This window comes from Scyliorhinus torazame, chromosome 8 (assembly GCF_047496885.1).
Source record: "Scyliorhinus torazame isolate Kashiwa2021f chromosome 8, sScyTor2.1, whole genome shotgun sequence".
NCBI lineage: Eukaryota > Metazoa > Chordata > Chondrichthyes > Carcharhiniformes > Scyliorhinidae > Scyliorhinus > Scyliorhinus torazame.
In genome coordinates, this window is record NC_092714.1 from 118,350,259 (window position 1) to 118,372,291 (window position 22,033).

The 22,033-nt window shown below is 42.1% G+C and overlaps 1 protein-coding gene across 2 annotated transcripts in view; it reads left to right on the forward strand.

Annotated features, from left to right (window-relative positions):
* LOC140428066 (ribose-phosphate pyrophosphokinase 2) overlaps nucleotides 1–22,033 on the forward strand; it is a 43,831-nt gene that overhangs the window by 6,973 nt on the left and 14,825 nt on the right. For both annotated transcript variants that reach the window (XM_072514088.1, XM_072514087.1), the window contains exon 2: nucleotides 13,915–14,098. In XM_072514088.1, the coding sequence (XP_072370189.1) occupies nucleotides 13,915–14,098 (184 nt within the window). The remainder of the gene's footprint in view (nucleotides 1–13,914; nucleotides 14,099–22,033) is intronic.

Sequence of the window (22,033 nt, forward strand, 5' to 3'; positions counted from 1 at the left end):
ACCCTGCACTTCCAAGAATTTAGAAATCTCTTACTTAACGATGGATTCTAGAATCTTGCCAACAACCGAGGTTAGGCTAATTGGCCTATAATTTTCCATCTTTTTCCTTGTTCCCTTCTTGAACAGGGGGGTTACAACAGCGATTTTCCAATCCTCTGGGACTTTCCCGGACTCCAGCGACTTTTGAAAGATCATAACTAACGCCTCCACTATTTCTTCAGCGATCTCCTTTAGAACTCTAGGATGTAGCCCATCTGGGCCTGGAGATTTATCAAGTTTTAGACCTTTTAGTTTCTCTAGCACTTTCACCTTTGTGATGGCTACCATATTCAACTCTGCCCCCTGACTCTCCTGAATTGTTGGGATATTACTCATGTCTTCTACTGTGAAGACTGACGCAAAGTACTTATTTAGTTCCTCAGCTATTTCCTTGTCTCACATCACTAGATTACCAGCGTCATTTTGGAGTGGCCCAATGTCTACTTTTGCCTCCCGTTTGTTTTTAATGTATTTAAAGAAACTTTTACTATCATTCCTAATGTTACTGGCCAGCCTACCTTCATAATTGATCCTCTCTTTCCTTATTTCTCTCTTTGTTATCCTCTGTTTGTTTTTGTAGCCTTCCCAATCTTCTGACTTCCCACTACTCTTTGCCACATTATAGGCTTTCTCTTTTGCTTTGATGCATTCCCTAACTTCCTTTGTCAGCCATGGCTGCCTAATCCCTCCTCTGATAACCTTTCTTTTCTTTGGGATGAACCTCTGTACTGTGTCCTCAATTACTCCCAGAAACTCCTGCCATTGCTGTTCTACTGTCTTTCCCACTAGGCTCTGCTCCCAGTCGATTTTCGTCAGTTCCTCCCTCGTGCCCCTGTAGTTACCTTTATTTAACTGTAACACCTTTACATCTGATTCTACCTTCTTTCTTTCAAATTGGAGATTGAATTCTACCATATTATGATCACTGCCTCCTAAGTGTTCCCTTACTTTAAGATCTTTAATCAAGTCTGGCTCATTACATAACACTAAGTCCAGAATGGCCTGTTCCCTCGTGGGCTCCATCGCAAGCTGTTCCAAAAAGCCCTCCTGTAAACATTCAATGAATTCCCTTTCCTTGGGTCCACTGGCAGCATTATTTACCCAGTCCACCTGCATATTGAAGTCCCCCATGATCACTGTGACCTTGCCTTTCTGACATGCACTTTCTATTTCGTGGTGCATTTTGTGCCCCTGGTCCTGACCACTGTTAGGAGGCCTGTACATAACTCTCATTATGGTTTTTTTGCCTTTGTGGTTCCTCAACTCTACCCACACAGACTCCACATCATCTGACCCTGTGTCGTTTAGTGCTATTGATTTAATTTCATTCCTAATTAACAAGGCAACCCCGCCCCCTCTGCCCACCTCGCTGTCTTTTCGATAGGTTGTGAATCCCTGGATGTTTAAATGCCAGTCCTGAACCCCCTGCAACCACGTCTCTGTGATGCCTACCACATCATACCTGCCAGTCACAATCTGGGCCACAAGCTCATCTACCTTGTTCCGTACACTCCGCGCATTTAAATAAAGCACCTTTAATTCTCCATTGACCGTCCCTTTTTGTTTTCTCAGTGTCGTGGACCTTGGTTTACTGAGCTTTTTCATACACTGTGTCATATTTTGTGGGATGGGACTATCGTAACGTCTCCTAGGTTCTGTCTTTTCGTGCTTTTTTGTATTCCCAAGCAGCTACGCTTCCCACTGATTACTTCACCTCTTGGTTCCCTGACTGTCCCTTCCCCCCAATCTCTAATTTAAAGTTCTATTGACCACCCTATTTACTCTTTCCGCCAGAACACTGGTCCCAGCTCGGTTCAGGTGGAGACCATCCCAACGGTATAGGTCCCCCCTGTCCCAAAACTGATGCCAGTGTCCCATGAAAAGGAACCCCTCTTTCCCACACCACTCTTTCAGCCACGTGTTAACTTCCCTTATTCTTGCCTCCCTATGCCAATTTGCATGTGGCTTGGGCAGTAATCCGGAGATTATGACCCTTGAGGACCTGTTTTTTAATTTGAATCCTAGCTCTTTATAATCTCTAAACAGGTCCACTTTTCTAGACTTGCCTATGTTGTTGGTACCGGCATGGACCACAACAACTGGATCCTCCCCCTCCCTCTCCAGTATCCTTTCAAGCCGGTCAGAGATGTCCCGCACCCTAGCACCGGGCAGGCAACATACCATGCGGGACTCTTTATCCTGCTCACAAAGGATACTATCTATCCCCCTGATAATAGAATCCCCTACAACTACAACTTGCCTATTTACTCCCTCCCCTTGAATGGCCTGCTGAACCATGGTGCCTTGGTCAGCTGACTCATCCTTTCTGCAGCCCTGTTCGCCATCCACACAGGGAGCAAGTGCCTCATACCTGTTGGACAGGATCAAGGGCTGAGGCTCCTGAGTTCCTGACTGCTGGTTCCTTTTACCTGCCTGACTTGCAGTCACACCCTGCTGTCTCTGGCCACTGGCAGGATTTAAACTACTTACTCTGACAGGTGTGACTGCCTCCTGAAACACAGTGTCCAGGTAAGTCTCCCCCTCCCGGATGTGCCTCGGTGTTTGAAGTTCAGACTCCAGCTCATCAACTCTGAGCCGGAGCTCTTCGAGCAGCCAACACTTACTGCAGATGTGGTCGCTGCAGCTCGCAATGGGATCTGCCAGCTCCCACATCAAGCAGCTCAAGCACATCACTTTACCAGCCATCACTAATTAGTTTAATTTAAGTTTACGAGTTTAGCTGTTTTTAAACAACAACCAACAACATCAAAACAAATTAACTGGCTATTTGTAATTTTTGCTGTTTGTGGGATGTTGTGCATAAGCTAGCTGCTCCTTTTTGACTCCACAACAGTGTCCAAGTGTTACAGAACATCCTGAGGATATGAAACAAATGCAAGATTTCTTTCTAATTATCTTTGAACATTTTGAGAGACGATTGATCTGAAAAGTTAATGTCTGCTAAATTTCTCTAAATATAGCCGTTGTAAGTTCCTCTGTGCAATTCTTCATCCTAACCAATATTGATGCCTTAGAAGCCTGGGCTTGACAAGAATTTTGCTTGGTTGCCAAATTGTTTTGTTGGTATTACGAGTGTTTGCCATTGGTATATTGCAGAAGCCTGCATTTAACTTTTAACAGTGTGGTCAGTGGGATTACATACAAATTCCAGTTTATTTAACAAGCGTTATATATAAGGCTTTCCCAAAGTTCAATCTTTTGATGCAGGATTATTCGCTGACTTCATGATCTTATAATCTTTCAAAGTGTTAATTAAAAGATTCTGACATTGCTGATTGAAGCTCAATGAATTGACGTCAAAGCTAGTGCAACATTTTGTTTCCAGAGGCTGGGTGTGAGGGAGAAGTTAAACATTACTGGATTTAATGATCATGAGGGCAGAACACCCATCTGGTGCTAAAGTATCTTCAACATTCCAGTTTTCTTCTTTTCATGTATGTCCTGTTTTTACTTTAACCTCCAATGGAATGATGTTCTGTGCGATGTTCCATGAGTGTTAGTTGCCAATTGATCATCAGTTGGATTAATGATTTGACATGCCAAAGGTGCTCTGAAATTCGTTGTTCTAAAGTGGGTTAGGTTTATTTTTTTTTGTATCTCATAACTTGGGCAGGTGGCATTTACTTTTTGTCTGAACTATTGAATATGAATATATATATTATAAGAAAAATTGAAAGATCGTAGATTTATATTACATGGAACGTACAGCACAGCAACAGGTAATTTTTTGCCACACAAGTTCCCAACCTGTTCCATTTCATCCTGTCAACAAAAATGTTATTCCTTTCTCCAACATGCATTTTTCTAGAATCCCCTTAAAGTTGAATGTATCTCTCAAAGGGGTTGATTCCCAGTGGATCAGAATGGGGGAGAGTTTGTGCAGGGGGTCGGGATTGAAAGCACTAGCTCCCGATAGCCCTGGGGAAGTTCTCAGGGAGTCCGGTAATAATAGCTTCATTGAGAATTTGGAGGCAGTTTCGCCAACACTTCTTCGGGTTGGGGGCAGGGTCAAGGGAAATGCCGATTCGGGGAACCACAGATTTGAGCCAGGGAGGTGGGATGGAAATTTTCAGAAATGGGAGAAGGAGATTAAGACGCTAAAAGATTTGTTTCTTGGGGGTCGGTTTGCAGGATTGAAGGAGCTGGAAGCGAAGTATGGGCTGGAGCAGGGGGAAATGTTTAGACACATGCAGGTTCGAGATTTTGCCAGAAAGGAGATAGAGCTTCCCGGTGGAGCCGGCCTCCACATTGCTGGGGGAGGTGCTGACGACGGGGGGGACTGGAGAAGGGGGTACTGGCAGCAGTTTACGGAGCTAAATTGGAAGAGGAGAAGGCACCACTGGAAGGGATCAAAGCAAAGTGGGAGGAAGAGTTGCGAGAGGATATGGAGGAGGGGTTCTGGTGTGAGGTGCTCCGGAGAGTGAATGCCTCCACCTCGTGCGCGAGGTTGGGGCTGATACAGCTGAAGGTGGTATACAGAGCACACCTCACGAGGGCGAGGATGAGCCGATTCTTTGAAGGAGAAGATGATGTGTGCGAACGTTGCAAGGGGGGGGGGGGGGGCGGCGCTAATCACGTTATATGTTTTGGTCCTGTCCAAAGCTAGAGGATTACTGGAAGGAGGTTTATAGGGTAATTTCTAAAGTGGTGCACGTGAAACTGGACCCGGGCCCCCGGAAGGCCATATTCATGGTGTCTTACCAACCAGGGTTGGAAACGGATGCGGAGGCAGATGTTGTAGCCTTCGCCTCGTTGATTGGCTGAAGGTGGATCCTGATAGGTTGGAGAGAAACCTCTCCACCCTGTGCCCTGGCGTGGCGGGGGGACTTGTTGGAATTCTTGACTCTTGAGAAGGTTAAGTTTGAACTGAGGGGAAGGATGGAGGGGTTCTACAATTCATGGGCATTATTCATTGTGCACTTTCAAGAATTGGATAACATCGAACATTAGTTTGGGCGTGTGGGTGGGAGGGTCGGGGGAATGGGGGCAGTGTGTATTAATGGCGACTATGGGTGATCCCTAATTCCTTTTTGACATTTGTTTATGTGAACATGTGGGCTAATGTTTGGGGTTTGGTGGGAGGATGGGATCGTTGTTATTGATATGGGGATTGACAGATTTGTTACTGATTATTGTTTATTGTTGGTGGGTGTAAATTTGGGAGAAAATGTGAAAAAGGAGGAGAATAAAAATATTTAAAAAGAAAAAAACTTGAATGTATCTCAGTCCAACTGCTCCATGCGATAGTGGAGTAAACCGTTTAAAACTGTGGGTAAAAAGGTTATCCTGAATTATTCTCTTCCCCCCATTCCCCCCATGAGTTTTGATGTCTGGTGTGTGGTGTGCATTTGTGCAGTATATAGACGTTGGATCTTCCATGACATTAATACAGCATTTTTGACAACCCCAGGATGTCTGAAGCACTGTTGCAGTTTTGAAGCAGTCAAGAGCCAATTTTCACTAACGATCCCACAAAGATTAATGCTAGAAATGATCAGATTAATTTTGACTTTAGTTGAGGGGTACATGTTGGCCAGTATGTGTCCCAACAGGTGGGTGTGATGTGGGTGAAGAAAGTTGGCATTTTTTTTTGTTAGTTTGCTTCTCCCTTTCAGCCTGCGCTGCTGGCTAGAAGTAATGTCAGTACACGGCCTCTCTATTGGAAAGTCTCCAGCTGTTCCTCCTCATGACATCACACACAAGCTGGGCACAAAATGGCCCACACTAAAGTTTCAGAGGCGGTTTGGCACCACCAGCATGCGGACACCCCTGGCACACTGAACCAAGTTCCTCGCTCCACTACCTTGTTGAAGGCTAAATGAGTAAACCCTGACAAGAATTTTGGAGTGGAGCCCAAAGTCAATCAGATGTCCATATATGTAGTTTTGCAGCAATCCCTGCAACCGAGCTGGGGCCAAATGCTTACTGCTTTGTAATCCTTTGGATTCAGCTGGGGAGCTTGAGAGGGGGGACCCTGACATTTGGGCAGCCCAGGGTCTCAGGCTTGCCCCCTGGAGAGGACATTCCACTTTTGCTGCAGTGACGAGTGATGACCTCAACTGGATTGGCTGAGGGAACAGGTTCTATGGCTGTCTCTGACAGTAGGCGGGATCATACAACCTAGTAACCTGTTCCCATTTTACTGCCATAACCTTTTATCTCTTTAGCCCCAATAGCTATATCTAACGCCTCCTTGAAAACATACAATATTTTGGCCTCAACTGCTCTGTGATAGTGAATTCCACAGGCTCACCGCTCTGGGCAAAGACATTTCTCTTCATCTCAGTCCCAAATGCTTTACTCCATATCCTTAGACTGTGACCCCTAGTTATGGACATCCCACCATCAGGAACATCCTTGTTGCATCTACCCTGTCCAGTCCTGTTCCAATTTTATAAGCTTCTATCATCCAAACTGACTCAATCTCTCCTCATACGTCAGTCCCGCCATCCCAGGAATAGGTCTAGTAAACCTTCGCTGCAATCCCTCTACAGCAAGAACATCCTTCCTCAGATAAGGAGACCAAAACTGCACGTAATAATCCAGGTATGGTCTCACTAAGGCTGTGTATAATTGCAGCAAGACATCCGTGCTCCGGTACTCGAATTTTCTCACTATGAAGGCCATCATACCATTTGCCTTCTTTACCGCCTGATGCATGTGTATGCTTACTTTCAGTGACTGGCGTACAAGGACACCCAGTTCTTGCACATTCCCCGCACTCAATCTATAGCTACTCAGATAATAATCTGCCTTCCTGTTTTTGCTACCAAAGTGGATAACTTCACATTTATCAACAAATACTACATCTGCCATGTATTTGCCAACTCACTTGAATTGTCCAAACCGCACTGAAGCACCCTGCTCAACTTGTTGGCTTGCTTGGGAACTGCTTCATGTATGAAAATGTTAATACCTCTCCAGTTCATTTTTGTGTATGCTGTCCACAGGCCTGGATGAGTGCAGCTATAGCATAGCTCAAGACGCTTGACACCATCCGGAACAAAGTAGCCGCTTGATCAGATCCCATGCACCACCTTAAATCTCCACGACTGCGCACATGGGCAGTAGTGTGTACCACCTACGTTAGATGTACTTTAGCAACTCACCGAAGCTCATTTGACAGCACATTCCCATGCCACAACATTTACCAGTCAGGAGAATAAGTGCAGCAGAGGGATAGGACCACCACCACCTGCAAGTTCCCCTCCAAATCGTACACCATCCAAACTTAGAACATTGCTGTTCCTTCACTGTCAGTGGGCAAAATCCTGGACACCCTTTCAAACAGCACTGTGTGTGTATCTACACCACATGAACTCTGGTGGTTCAAGAAGGTGACTCCCTGCATAACAAAATCCTTGTGAAGAATATCCACTTTATGAACCATAACTTGGTATGCATTATAGTATCTTTGGGAGAAAATCGAGAGCAAGTTCAGAACAGAGATGGAATATTTATCACACGATTGGGGAATTATTTCATAATTATGCTGCCGTTGCTTGCTTTTGAAATAACAGTGTGTTTACTGTCAATTGTTCTCATTTTGTGAATGTAACTTGTAAGTGTTATTTGGGTGATGCTTTATGTTGGAGGCACAACAAAATGCTATCGTGAAGTGACGGTGGCTAATTTGTACTGTGAGGAAAACAGAAGTAGTTTTAAGGAACCTAAATTTGTATTGGTGAACATTAGAAATAAGGTATAGTTTTAATTGTGTTTAATTTAATGTTTCTGACACTCGAAGGGTAAAACCTATGGCTATATTCATGCTGGACAAAGGTGTTTGCATGTCTGGGAGTTGGTTCCAATTCCAACCGTTTCTATTGCGCTTAAAGAGGGTGACGCATGAAGAATAAATAAAATATATAAGCATGTGAGTGTTGCTTAGCAACTGGGGCCTTGTAAGGTAGATAAACGTTTTAGTTTAAGTTTAATTAATTTAAATGGAGATAGTTAGAGAGAGAAAGCAGCTCTCACAGCTCTGATAGAAGCAGTTGGTTTAGAAGGCTAGAACGGGAACATGTCTCCTAGCTTTGCTAGAAGAACAGCCATACCATAGAGTAATGGCTAAGAAAACAAATGCAGAGATCTGAAGAACAGCTAGTTAAGGAAACTAGAACAATGAAGAGAAGTTTCCAAGAAGTCTTGAGGTTAAAGGTACTAGAACAGAGCACTGATCAGTAAAGGCAGAGCTGAGAAGAAGGTTGAGATGCTAGAAAGATATATGACGTTATTTTCGGTTTTGTGAGATTTTACCACAGCCTGTGGAATGGAAGTTGAAATAACTGGAAATAATGGCTGAATCTCGGAGTTTGTGTAAAAGCAATTAAAGACAAAGGAAACCTAAAAGGGGATGGTGTAAAATCCTGGATTGGATTTGCTGTTAAAAGTGGAGCAGAAGCTTGGGTTAAAAGAGTCAAAATCTGGACTGGATTTCGGAAGGCAAACAACTAAGGGAAAGCATAATTATGAGAGAAGATCTTAGCATGTTTTGGGGAGTTTGGAGCTCTCACATGGCAATCATCTGGGGGATTCTGAGGAGACATCTACAAAGAGTTACTGGGGGTTCAGAGTGGAGGAGAGTGTATTTGTCCACAGATATCATTGTGTGTTTAAAAGGGATTTGGTGGTAATGAGACCATTGTAGATTAAGATGTACTTTGAAATGCATGTTGATCTGTAAGTCTGTGGGTAAGTGCTATGCTGGGGGTGGGGGGGGGGGGTTGGTGGGGGGGGAGTAAACGCATATTGTACAATCAATTTTTTCATGTTTAAGCTTTTTCTTCTTAAAATTAATTAACAGTTCTGTGATTATTCCTCCACATTTTCTTTAGAAAAAGTAAAAGTTACAGTCTTTTGAGCCAGGGTTCCATTCCCATCCAGTTAATAATTTTCATTATTGTCACAAGTAGGCTTGCATTAACACTGCAATGAAGTTACTGTGAAAAGCCCCTAGTCACCACATTCCGGCGCCTGTTCGGGTACACAAGAGGGAAAATTCAGAATGTCTAATTCACCTAACAAGCACGTCTTTCGGGACTTGTGGGAGGAAACCCACGCAGACACGGGGAGAACATGCAGACTCTGCACAGACAGGGACCCGAGCCGCGAATCGAACATGGGACCCTGGCACTGTGAAGCAATGGTGCTAACCACTGTGCTACCGTGCCGCCCATAACATCATCTGGGATTGTAACAACTCCTGACTGAATCTGACGTGAGAGTTGACACTAATCATTGTTACTGGATGCAAATGATTGATATTGGACAATGAAACGTCTCCTGTAACTTGATGCATGCTTTAGCCAGCCTGGTCCAGTGCAGCGAGAGGTGAGCTTGGTGTTTTAATGTCCATATGTTTTCAATGTAAGCATGGCATTCTGCTTTCAGTGACAGCTGCCAATATCTTACTGTCACAATCCTATAGAACAGGATGACCAGGTGTTTTGCTTCTATGGACTGCATTCATATGTTGCATTCCAGAAAGAGCTGGGATGCAAACATGTCACTAAATTCCATCCTCTCCTGAAGTTATACATATTTCAAGTTTCTACCAATATCCGATCTTGGCACTGAATAAAAAGTATAGATAGGACAGTGTTGCCTGGGCTTTGGAAGTTGCAGTTCCAAACTTGGTGGCTCTGTGTAGATTTATGTATCTCTGCAATCTGTAATTGACATCAGCTTACATCTAATGTGAACTAGATCCTGCCATATACTGAACTGTCTGCATGTTTTGTATGGCTATGAATTATTTCAAAGATTAAGACTAATAATTGAATTTCTGCGCATATCCTCCAGGGCATCTTGTTCCGAACCCGGTTAGAATGAATGAATCCTGCAACATGTGAAGTTAATTAGTGGTTAGTTTGAGGCACATGACAAGGGTAGGTTCTGACCGAATACAAATTTTGAAATTGTTGTTCTTGCTCTGGTTTCATTGAACAACATATAATTTAAAATCTCGCTTTGTGGTGTGGGGGCAAGCTGAAGTTTTTTCAGCTTGTTGCAGCCAGTTGAGTTTTTTTGTTGTTGTTGCTTAAAATAAAAAGTTTGTTAGATATGAAGGAGGCAAAAGTCCATGCTGGGATTGTTCAAATCTGCCCTTGATGAATAATCTAGCTCTGGTCACAGGACTTCGGAAAGCACACACATTTTTAACTTCATGTTGTTATCCTAGTTACTCTGTTCTCTATTATAAGGAAAGGACAGTTCATTTTTTCTGTGTTGGGAATTGCTGCTTTCGTTGTCGGATTCTGATCAAGGTCAGTGATTTGTAATTCCACGTAATCACACAATCAAACTGGAATGTGACTTCGTCACCACAAACCAGCGACTGTCAGAATGTAAAACAGCGCTGGGACAAACAGTACTGAAGATAGTTAAACTGTGTGGAGTGGTAAATCTCAATCAATCTCATTACCTATCTCATACTGTGAAAATAAAATCATTTAATATCGTGCCCAAACAAGGACAACAGATTTCATGATCATCTGTTGGTAGTTGGAGAAGTTTAATTGGCAAGTCCCCATTTGGTTTAAAACAAATACTTCAGCGGTGAAGTTCTCCCTGGAATTGTTGTTTTGTGAATGATGCTTTTCTGTTTTTGCAGAACATTGATGCAAAACCAGCTCGAGTAAAGCCAAACCATGTCATTATGTTTCAGTGCTGGGGAAATGCTCCTCCATGTGCTTCGGTGAGCTCTCTGGATCCAGCCTTTCTGAATAACAGTTGGAGCTTGTTAGGGCTGACCGCTTATGAGACTGGAAGAACTCCCACTATCTGCAAGACACATCCTCAATGCTGACTGTGTGCCCTCCCCCTTTACTACAAACATATTTGAAATCAAATTGGCTTTAATGTCATTCAGAGCAAGTGGTGCAAGGTATTTAACTGGAAGTGAAAAATACCAGCCAAATTCAACACACATTGCTGTCTTTCCCCAAAATGGTATCCCGTTAATCTGATAGCCGTTGAGCCGAAGTAGCATGATTTAAATCATGAATCATGCAGAGCCCTATCTACCCTGTCCCTGAGCTTAAAAGTGTATGTGTGATGTCTGCAAACTCTGTTTCCTAGCAACCTGTTTGCAACCTTCATCTCTAGGTGAGCTTTCAACCTCTTTAGTTGGGCCATCGCTAAGACTGCCTATTTCCACTTTTATAATGTCACCGACTTTCAGTTTATCTGCTGCTGAAAGCCTCATTCATGCATTCATTACCCCTGCACACCACTATTCCAATACACTTCTAACTGATCATCTACATTTTGCCACCTTTAAACTTGAAACCATCCAAAATCTTGAGGCCCTTGTCTTAACTCTCAATGTCCAATTCCCCAAAAACCCCTGTTCCTGCTGAGCTACATTGGCTCCAGCCAAGCAACATCTCGATTTAAAATTCTCATCCTTGTTTTCAAATCCCTCCATAGTCTTGCTCCTCCATATCCCTCTGAGGTACCTGCATTCCTAATTTTGACCTTTTGTGCATTTCCAATTACCATTGGTGGCTGTGCCTTCAATTTCCTAGACCCACAATGAAGGAATTCACCCCACACACGTAGGGGCAGCACGGTAGCACAGTGGTTAGCATACTTGCTTCACAGCTCCAGGGTCCCAGGTTCAATTCCCGGCTGGGTCACTTTCTGTGCGGAGTCTGCACGTTCTCTCCATGTGCGCGTGGGTTTCCTCCGGGTGCTCCGGTTTCTTCCCACAATCCAAAGATGTGCAGGTTCGGTGGATTGGCCATGTTAAATTGCCCTAACTGTCAAAGGGTTAAATGGGGTTACGGGTGTTGGCTTAAGTGAGGTACTAATTCCAAGGGCCGGTGCAGACTCGATGGGCTGAATGACCTCCTTCACTGTAAATTCTATGATCTATGATCACACCCCTCTACCTCATTTTCCTCTTTTGAGATTTACCTTAAAACCAATCTCTTTCACCAAACATTAGGTGGTCTAACCTAATATTTTGTTATGTGGTTTGTGGCCGTACTTGTTTTATATTTCCCTGTTCCATTTGGATGTTTTTTCTGTTGAATGCACTATATAAGCACAATAGTTGTTGCTTGTGATTGGGTTGGAAAACCTGGCTAGATCCCACCTCCACCCCTTTGTTGGTAGGATTGAGCATATCAGCATACTTCCATCTGCGAGTTTGATATGTTGCTGAGTAAGCCAGTTTTTGCTGCTTTGACTCTGCTTAAACAAACATTATCAATGCCAAGCAACTACCTATTTTTAAAGTACCATCATTGAAATGTGCATTATGGATTAAAAAATAATCTGGGTTTTGTGACAGATTAATGCAGAAAATCCTAGGTTCCATTTTTTGGGTGTGTTGTAAACCAGAGCAGAATTCCACCATAAATTAATGTTTTAGTTGATGCGTGAGGTAGAATCATGATCATCAGAAAAGCTTGCTGTCTTGGAGAGGTTGTAAATTTAATTGTAAAACGTGCGTATTAATGAGAATATATTATGTGAAATTATATTATTTATTTATATTGTCTCCCTGTCGAACACTGGAAGGTTTTTCTCAACAGCTGTTGAAGGCGTGAAATTTTATTGGTTTTTTTGAGCTGTATTAATTTTAAGCTGTGATTTAAAAATGATTTTTAGCTTTGTTGTGTAGCTGCACTGAAGACACTCCTTGCCGACAAAATATTCTGAACATTCATAAAATCATGCAGGCCATTGGCCCATCGTTGAACATAAATTCAAGCTGCTTATCCATGTCTAGATAGTCAATCTGACTGTAGAATAAACATTTTAAATTTAATGACTTGCGTAATAAGCTATCTTATTTTTACCTGCACGATCCTTGTAGGCCTGAATTTTTAAAAAGCCCCAGAGACCAACTTAAATGATCACATGACAAAATTTCACATTTTAAGACTATTACTGAAACAAACATGTTATAAGAAACATCAACTAAATAATATTATGTAACTGATGCACTAAACTTCAGAAAAGATAACCCCCTTAACTTTCTTTTTTAAAATAAATTTAGAGTACCCAATTATTTTTTTTATAATTAGGGGGTAATTTAGTGTGGCCAATCCACCTAACTTGCGCATCTTTGGGTTGTGGGGGTGAAACCCACGCAGACACTGGGAGAATGTGCAAACCCCACACAGACAGTGACCCAGGGTTGGGATCGAACCTGGGTCCTCAGCAACCCCCCCTTAACTTTTTAGCATGACTGAAAACCCCCATGCTGCATGTGTATATAATGCCTTGCTCTCAGCAGGAATTAGACCAAACTTGCTCCCATGTTCCAACAGGCTCACCGCTCCCCATTTTACTGGGTTGTAACATCCAACGCGTGTTTAAAGTTGATTCCCTCAGCCTTCTGAGAATCCTTGAACTGACTTCTAGCAGCTTCTCCTCCCAGCCAGGCCAGGACAAATCTTCTAGTGTCTTTAAAATGCAAGTTCCATCTCTTTGACCTGAGAACATCCAGGCATTCTGTTTCATGGCTTATGGTGAAAAGTATTTTCCTCTGCAGTTTGCAATAGCTGCTGTTTGTTTCTCTGTCTCTCTCTCTCCTCCTCTCTGGGAGAGAGACACACTCTTCTCCCTCTTAATGTATGTTTTCAGGTGTGAAGGCTGGCATTTGGGTTTAAAAAGGACTTAGATCTAGGCCCCGAGTCCCCACAGCAGCCAAATCACATCGGCTTATCACTAGACAGAAGTTGTAGGGTCAACTGCTCCATTTTACTTGAATTAAAGGATTCAGTTTAAAACATAACTATCTGATAAGAAGTACCTCTTTGGAATCTGAATAATGTAATCTCTCTTTCTTAGGAACTTTCTAAAAATGATAGCCTGTCATTTGTTTTTGTTTTGCAGTGTGGAAATTGGGGAGAGTGTGCGAGGAGAAGATGTGTATATCATCCAAAGTGGCTGTGGGGAGATCAATGATAATTTGATAGAGCTATTGATCATGATAAATGCCTGCAAATTTGCATCATCATCTCGAGTCACTGCAGTTATTCCTTGTTTTCCTTATGCTAGACAAGACAAGAAGGACAAGGTAATACTGAATTTCTGGTCATTTATTTTTACCTTGTTGGATTGGGGCGAGATGAATGGAGATGGTAAATGTAGTATGATTCATGGAAGAAATATATAATGGAACAACAGTAAGTATGATCGGTTGAGGTTTGTTTCATTTATGGACAAAAATGTTTGTGTTATCAGAAGAAAGCTTAATTCTATTAACTACCTGTGTTATATTTTTCAGTCTATAATTTTGAGGTATGAAAGCTCTTACATTACTATTGCTTTATTTCTGGAATATTCTGCAGACATTGAATGCCTCAAAAAGAATAGATTTTTAAAAATCTTTTGTCATTTATAAAAAAATAACACCTGCAAAGGATTCTTTTATAAACCCATTTAGTGGTTCTGTTAACCAAATTGAGCCAGTTTTATATTGAAAGAGAATGGGTGAAACTTGCAGAATATTTTATTTTCCCAACCTATATATTAAATGTCTTGTGTAGCATATGCTGTTCCTCTTAAACCTTGTTTCTTGTTGGGATGTTTGGTCATTGCTTTTCTGTCGACGTTTTCCATTCAATTTTCTTCTGCCAATAAGTAGAGTTTCTATTTGTACAGCATCCCAAGACTTGCCACAAGTTGACAATCCCTTCAGCCAGATACAAATAAATGTACCAGAGAGCTGTTGGCTAATTCATTAGAAAAGCTTATTGCCTTCATTTTCATATAACATCAGTTGCTATTAAGGCATTTTTGACGTTGGTCTGCTCTCAGTCAATAAGTGAACCAATATTTGCACATCAGCCCTTTGCTTTCGGTGTCTTGTATCCTGTTGTTTGCATACTGTGTAGCTCTGTTTGATTGCATGGTTAGCTGAGGCAAATGTTGGGTGGCAACTTTTTGTGAGGGTTTGGGGGAGGGGAGGGATTGAAGAGTGCAAGTCTTTACTGGAAGCAGGATTTCCAGTTCTTGAATAAGGGCAAAATAATTTTTTCCCCCAGAAAGGAAGATAGAAACTGCTTAAGGTATGATGTTTCGTCATTGGGGGTAGAGGGGTTACCAAGAATCAGTCTTAAGTCTATGGATTGATTCTGTGAAAGGTTCTTTTAAGAAAGATCAGTTCAGTTAATATTGTGAAGTCGGTACAACGTGAGTAATAGATGTAAATATGAAATGAAATGAAAATTGCTTATTGTCACAAGTAGGCTTCAATGAAGTTACTGTGAAAAGCCCCTAGTCGCCACATTCCGGCGCCTGTTCGGGGAGGCTGTTACGGGAATTGAACCATGCTGCTGGCCTGCCATTCAAAGCCAGTGATTTAGCCCTGTGCTAAACAGCCCCTTATTTAAATGTCGCCACTGTCCCAGAGGATCATAAGTTTCTCTCCCCTTTGAGAGCTGACTGGTGGTGATTTAATTCAAGGGGCAAAGTTGAGAAGGTAGGGTCTTCATGAATAACCTCAGCTGGTACAGGAATTGAACCCACGCTGTTGCCGTCATTCTGCATCACAAACCAGCCGTCCAGCCAATTGAGCTAACCGACCCACTGTACTGACTTATGTGAAAAGAATGGAAACTTGTGTGTTTAAATCCAGACCTTCATGTCTGGAATTTGTCACCAGATCCAGTTCTGGCTGATGAGGTGAAATTCTTTTGTTATTACGGTACTGCATGAAACTAGTTTGGCAGTCTCAAATTAGCTGCTATTCTAATTGTCAATCAAAAGTCTAGAAATTTTAAGTAACATCTCTTAAATCATCCCATTCTTCAATCATTATCACATTAAGCTCAAAAGGCCAATGTATCTTCCACGTCTGATTTAAAGTTTGCTTGTAGGAACATTGGCTTCAGACAAATGTGGATTGGATTTGTTTATTGTCATGTGTACCGAGGTACAGTGAAAAGTATTTTTCTGCTAGTAGCTCAAACAGATCATTTAGTACATGAAAATAAAATAAAAAGAAAATACATAATGGAGCAACACAAGGCCCACAATGTAAATACATGGACACCGCGGTTCTTCGGGTGAAGCATCCAGGAGTGTAGTATTAATCCGGTCAGTCCATAAGAGGGTCGTTTAAGAGCCTGGCAACAGCGGGGAAGAAGCTGTTTTTGAATCTGTGCGTGCGTGTTCTCAGAATTTTGTATCTCCTGCCTGATGGAAGAAGTTGGAAGAGTGACTAAGCCGGGTGGGAGGGGTCTTTGATTATGCTGCCCACTTTCCCCAGGCAGCGGGAGATGTAGATTGAGTCAGTGGATGGGAGGCAGATTTGTGTGATGGACTGGGCAGTCTTGGGCCGAGCAGTTGCCATACCAGGCTGTGATGCAGCCAGAGAGGATGCTTTCTATGGTGCATCTGTAAAAGTTGGTAAGAGTTAATGTGTACATGCCAAATTTCCTTAGTTTCCTGAGGAAGCATAGGCGCTGGTGTGCTTTCTTGGTGAACCAGGACAAAAGTTTGATGATGTGCACCCTTAGGAATTTGAAGCTGTTAACCATCTCCACCTCGGCCCCATTGATGCAGACCGGGGGGGGGGGGGGGGGTGTAGAGTACTTTGCTTCCTGAAGTCAATGACCTCTTTAGTTTTGCTGGCCTTGAGGGATAGATTGTTGCAGTTGCACCGCTCCACTAGGTTCTGTATCGCCCTCCTGTATTCTGACTCGTCGTTTTTCGAGATCCGACGCACTATGGTTGTGTTATCAGCAAACTTGTAGATTGAGTTGGAACCGAATTTTGCCACGCAGTCATTTGTGTACAGAGAGTATAGTAGGGGCTAAGTATGCAGCCTTGCGGGGCCCTGGTATTGAGGACTGCTGTGGAGGTGGTGCTGTTTATTCTTACTGATTGTGGTCTGTGGGTCAGAAAGTCGAGGATCCAGTTGCAGTTGTCAACATGCTCTGGTAATGAGTGTAGGGCCAGGGAGATGCCGTTTGCGGTGGATCGATTGCGGCAGTATGCGAATTGCAGTGGATCTAGGTGTTCTGGGAGTATGCAGTTGATGCACTTCATATCTGACACAACTCTTACCTTCAGTATAGTTAGGCCATCAGCATGGCTGCTTCTGTCAGAGTCCAAATCTTTTACATTTGAGATAGGATTCCCAATTTTTAGGAGAATTGGTTTGGAAGAAGTAAGGAGTCTTTTTTTAATTGAGTCAAGGAAGTGATACCAATAATCATAGAAAAGTAACTATTTTCATTGCAAAATCTTGGTGACTTTCTCTTGACTTTGACTCCCACTCCTCCCACCCCCAAATAAGGGAGAATTTATTTCCAGCCTTGAATGGTATTTATTGAATAAACTGCTCTCAATTTGCAGAATGATCATTCTGCTTCTGAACAGGTAGATGATCTGCTTCAAGATTGGTTGTAGTTTATTTCAATTTGACCACTTTTAATGGATTGTGAGAAAGAAGGGAGATACCAATGTACGGTACTCCTACAGACCTCATCAGGTCTACTGTTGTGTCCAGTTTCATGTCAACCTCCTCTTAACTGATTGACTAGTCAGAACGTTTGTGAGATTGCAGTCAGATATTCAAGGAATTCTTTGCACTTGTATGCCTGGTTTTGGGTTATGGGAAACTTGCTGCATTTCACACTCTGTAGATCTATTCAGATGTTAAATCCGATGTGCACATTTAGTCTTTCCCCAGCAATAAATATTCTTAAAGCCTGCAATTAAAATCTCCCTGTCTAGTTACCTCTTAATATCTCTACTGTTCAGCATTGGTGCTCTCTCAATTCTACTGGTGCGTTCTGATGAAGAGCTACTACACTTCAATCTCCATTCTGGTTTGAGTGACCAGTAGAGCATGGTAATGCAGTGGTTAGCACAGTTGCTTCCCAGCTCCAGGGTCGCAGGTTCGATTCCCAGCTTGGGTCACTGTCTGTGCGGAGTCTGCACGTTCTCCCCGTGTTTGTGTGGGTTTCCTCCGGGTGCTCCGGTTTCCTCCCACAGTCCAAAGATGTGCAGGTTAGTAGATTGGCCACGTTAAATTGTCCTTCGTGTCCAAAAAGGTTAGGTGGGGTTACTGGGTTACGGGGATAGGTGTGGGATGCTCTTTCCATGATCGGCACAGACTCGATGGGCCTAATGGCCTCCTTCTGCAAATTCTATGTCATATGTAGGGGGCCACGCTATGTCACTGATTATTTTTTTAAAGCATTTAAAGTAGCGACATTTTTTCTCTTTCCTTTCCACTCATTGCCCTAACTCCTGCAGTATGTGAAAATGGAGATGATTCTACTGTTCACTGAATCCACCATCTTCAGAATTGTGGTGAAACAAATTAAGTTTCTAAGTACTGATAGAAAGAATATAGGCCATTTAAAAAAGAAATCATTGACGGGATTTGGGGTCGCAGGTTAGGCTGGCATTTATTGGCCATCCCTAGTTTCCCTTCAGAAGGTGGTGGTGAGTTGCCTTCTTGAACCACTGTAGTAGCTGAGGTGTTGGTACATCCGCTGTGCTATTAGAGAGGGAGTTCCAGGATTTTGCCCCAGCGGCCGTGAAGGAACGGCAATATATTTCCAAGTCATGGTGGTGAGTGACTTGACGGGAACCTCCAGGTAGTGGGGTTCCCAGGTATCTGATGCTCTTGTCCTTCTAAATAGGAGTGGTCATGAATTTGGAAGGTGCTGTCTAAGGAACCTTGGTGAGTTACTGCAGTGCACCTTGTAGAATCTGCACACGGCTGCCACTGTTCGTCGGTGGTGGAGAGTTTGAATATTTGTTGAACGGGAAGCAATCAAGCAGACTGCTTTGACCTGGATGGTGTTGAGCCTCTTGAGTGTTGTTGGAGCTGCACTCATCCAGGCAAGTGGAGAGTATTCCATTACACTCTTGCCTTATAGATGGTGGACAGGCTTTGGGAGGGTCAGGAGGTGAGTTACTTGCCGTACGATTCCTCGTCTTTGACCTGCCCTGGTAGCCACAGCATTAATATGGCTAGTCCAGTTCAGTTTCTGATCAATGGTGATCCCCAGGATGTTGATTGTGAGGGATTCAGCGATGGTAATGCCATTGAATGTCAAGGGGCGGTGGTTAGATCTTGTAGGAGATGATCATTGCCTGGCACTTGTGGCACAAACGTAATTTGCCACTTGTCTGTCCAAGTCTGGATAATGTCCAGGTTTTGCTGCATTTGGACATGGACTGCTTCATTATCTGAGGATTCGCAAATGGTGCTGGACATTGTGCAGTCACCCGCAAACATTCCCACTTCTGACCTTATGATGGAAGGGAGGTCATTGATGAAGTAGCTGGTACAGGGGCTGATTTAGCACAGGGCTAAATAGCTGGCTTTTAAAGCAGACCAAGGCAGGCCAGCAGCGCATGTTCAATTCCTGTACTAGCCTCCCCAAACAGGCGACGGAATGTGGCAACTAGGGGCTTTTCACAGTAACTTCATTTGAAGCCTACTTGTGACAATAAGCGATTTTCATTTCATTTCATTTCAAGATGGTTGGTCCTAGAACACAACCCTGAGGAAGTCCTGCAGTGATGTCCTAGATCCTGTCCTGTCCTTCGGTGTGATCATTGCTGTTCTGCGACCTAACTCCTCTGCCCCACATCCCTCAAGATACCTCTGAATAAGAAAACTCTGCTAATCTCCGATTTAAAATTCACAATTGATCTGGCCAGAAAGTAATGGTGTAAAATTAGATTTTGCGGATTCCGCCTTAACCATGCTGAATTATACAAAATTACAAGCACAATCGCTGCCAATTGGGTTTTTTTAAGTGTTAGTATCTCCAGTGCTATTAATATCTCAGCACTTTGCATGTCTGACCTTGAATTTTATGGTTGTTCAATTGAGCAACTATTCTGACTGAGGCCTTTTATTTATTCATGAGGGAAAATGTGGATGTAACCTGAAAGTTAGAAAATAAAACCCATGCCTGTTTTTGCCATCACATGATGATGTTTGTAGACTTAAAATTGTTGGCTCTCAACAGGAGAGTCACACAGTTAAGTATTCCCATGTTTCCCATGTGCCTAGTTGAAACTCCTGAAATAAACTTGGCTCAAATGTTTATATCACTGATTTCGGCTGAGTAATATTTATTTTCATATTATTAATGGGGAGGTTGCATAAATGCTTTAATACATTGGCAGTAAAGGGTTTTTGTTTTCAGTAATTTGATTTGTGTAGCCAGAGTTTCAGCATCTGAAATATGTCATAAAATGACGGGCAGTGCCAGATTACAGGAGTCGGAGTGAGATTTTGCAGAAGTTCCATTTGAAGACCACAGACTAATTATCTTGTTTATACTTTGGACATGACCTTCGTTTTGATAAAGCTAGCAAAGCTGATCTTTTAGTTAACGTTTCACTGTGAGATTGATTGAGTAATGGCTATTGGTTGATTTAATGTCCTTAAAAGTGTGGCAACTCTAGTTTATGAATTATTAACTCGCTGGATATTTTAAAGTCACTTGTTCTAGTAATGCCTAATACAAATAACGTTAATTGTCAATAATGACAATTTTGCCCAGTATTAAATTCACACATTGTGTTCATTTTTTAATTTGGCATCATAGTCATAGTGTTTAGATTTATACATTTAAATATTAAATGTTTTGACAGAAAATAGTCTTTGAGGTGCACCATATGGTGTCTTGGTGATTTTTCGAAAATTTTACTTTGCATCACGAGAGGGTTGGTGTATTTTTTTTTAACTTTGAACAATCAATTTCTCTTTTGCTGGCTTACATGAGGCATATTGTGAGAAAAAGTACCCTGGTAATGCAAATAAACATGAACCTGATAATTGCAGTGGTGTACTTGAGTTCTCAATAAGTAACATTTGGAAGAAGATGTTCAAGTATGTTAACTGCTGCCACTTTCGAGAGAAAAGCTGCCATGTCTAATTCCTCTTTAAAATTTGCCTCCATGGTTTTTACTTTTATAAATTCCACTAACTTACTTTTACAACGAGTAATGCTAAATAGTTTTGCTATTTTCTGAAACACATGAATTAATCTTTGTCTGTTAATTAAGCAGCTCGGGCATCTAATTTATTCCTAAAATAGAATAAAATGGCTCTTTGATATCAAATACAATTGGTCTGCTGTAATATTAACAAAAAATGGTTTTCAGCTAATTTAATAAATGGTCATTGACAAGGAGCCTTTGTATTATGCTTGTTGACAAGACCAGGATGTCCTAATGTGCTGCAGGGTAAACTCATTTTGAATATTTTCCAATAGATGTATAACTGAGCTAAAATCAGTTTAGACAAAACATTTACTCAAATTAAGTCACCCGTTGTCCTTCATAAAGCGGATAGAAGTTGAGACTGATTGTTATCTAACAGAATAGTGCAATCCTTCCTAGCATGTCAAAAATACTTGAGGCCAGTTGTTATGGCTGCCCATGCCATTTTTAAGCATTGTTGATGTTCAATTGATTTTTGAGCCAATACCAGAACAATCACACTGCAGTGCTCCATTTATCAAGTTTCAACTATAATATTTTTAATTAGGATTTCTAAATTCTAAAGTCTGTTTGTAACTCTGTAATATCTGATTTAATTCACTCAGTTAAGCTTGTCAGGTGCTCATGAGCGTGTGTCTTAACTCACGAGCCCATCTTAATTTAACACAGTGGCTCAAACTTGGCCTTGCATAAGTGACGATGGTGACAAATGTGAACTACTTCAAGGCTTGTACTTCAAGGCCCTTTAATCAGCACATAACTGGTATACTTAACCTCTAAATGACCAGTGTTGACTGTCAAAACTATGCAACACTCCTTTCCTCAGTACTAGCACCCCTTCCTTTGATAGACATTACAATTCACTTTTTTTTTTAAGTGGGAGAGTGAAATAGGCCCATTGGCCACAAGTTTCAATATTTTATATGGTGCATAATAGGGCCATGTGCTTCGATTAGAATTTTCCTGTTATTCTGTTTCTATTGGGTAGTTTGATAGAATCGTTCAACTGAAGAAAGTTAAAACT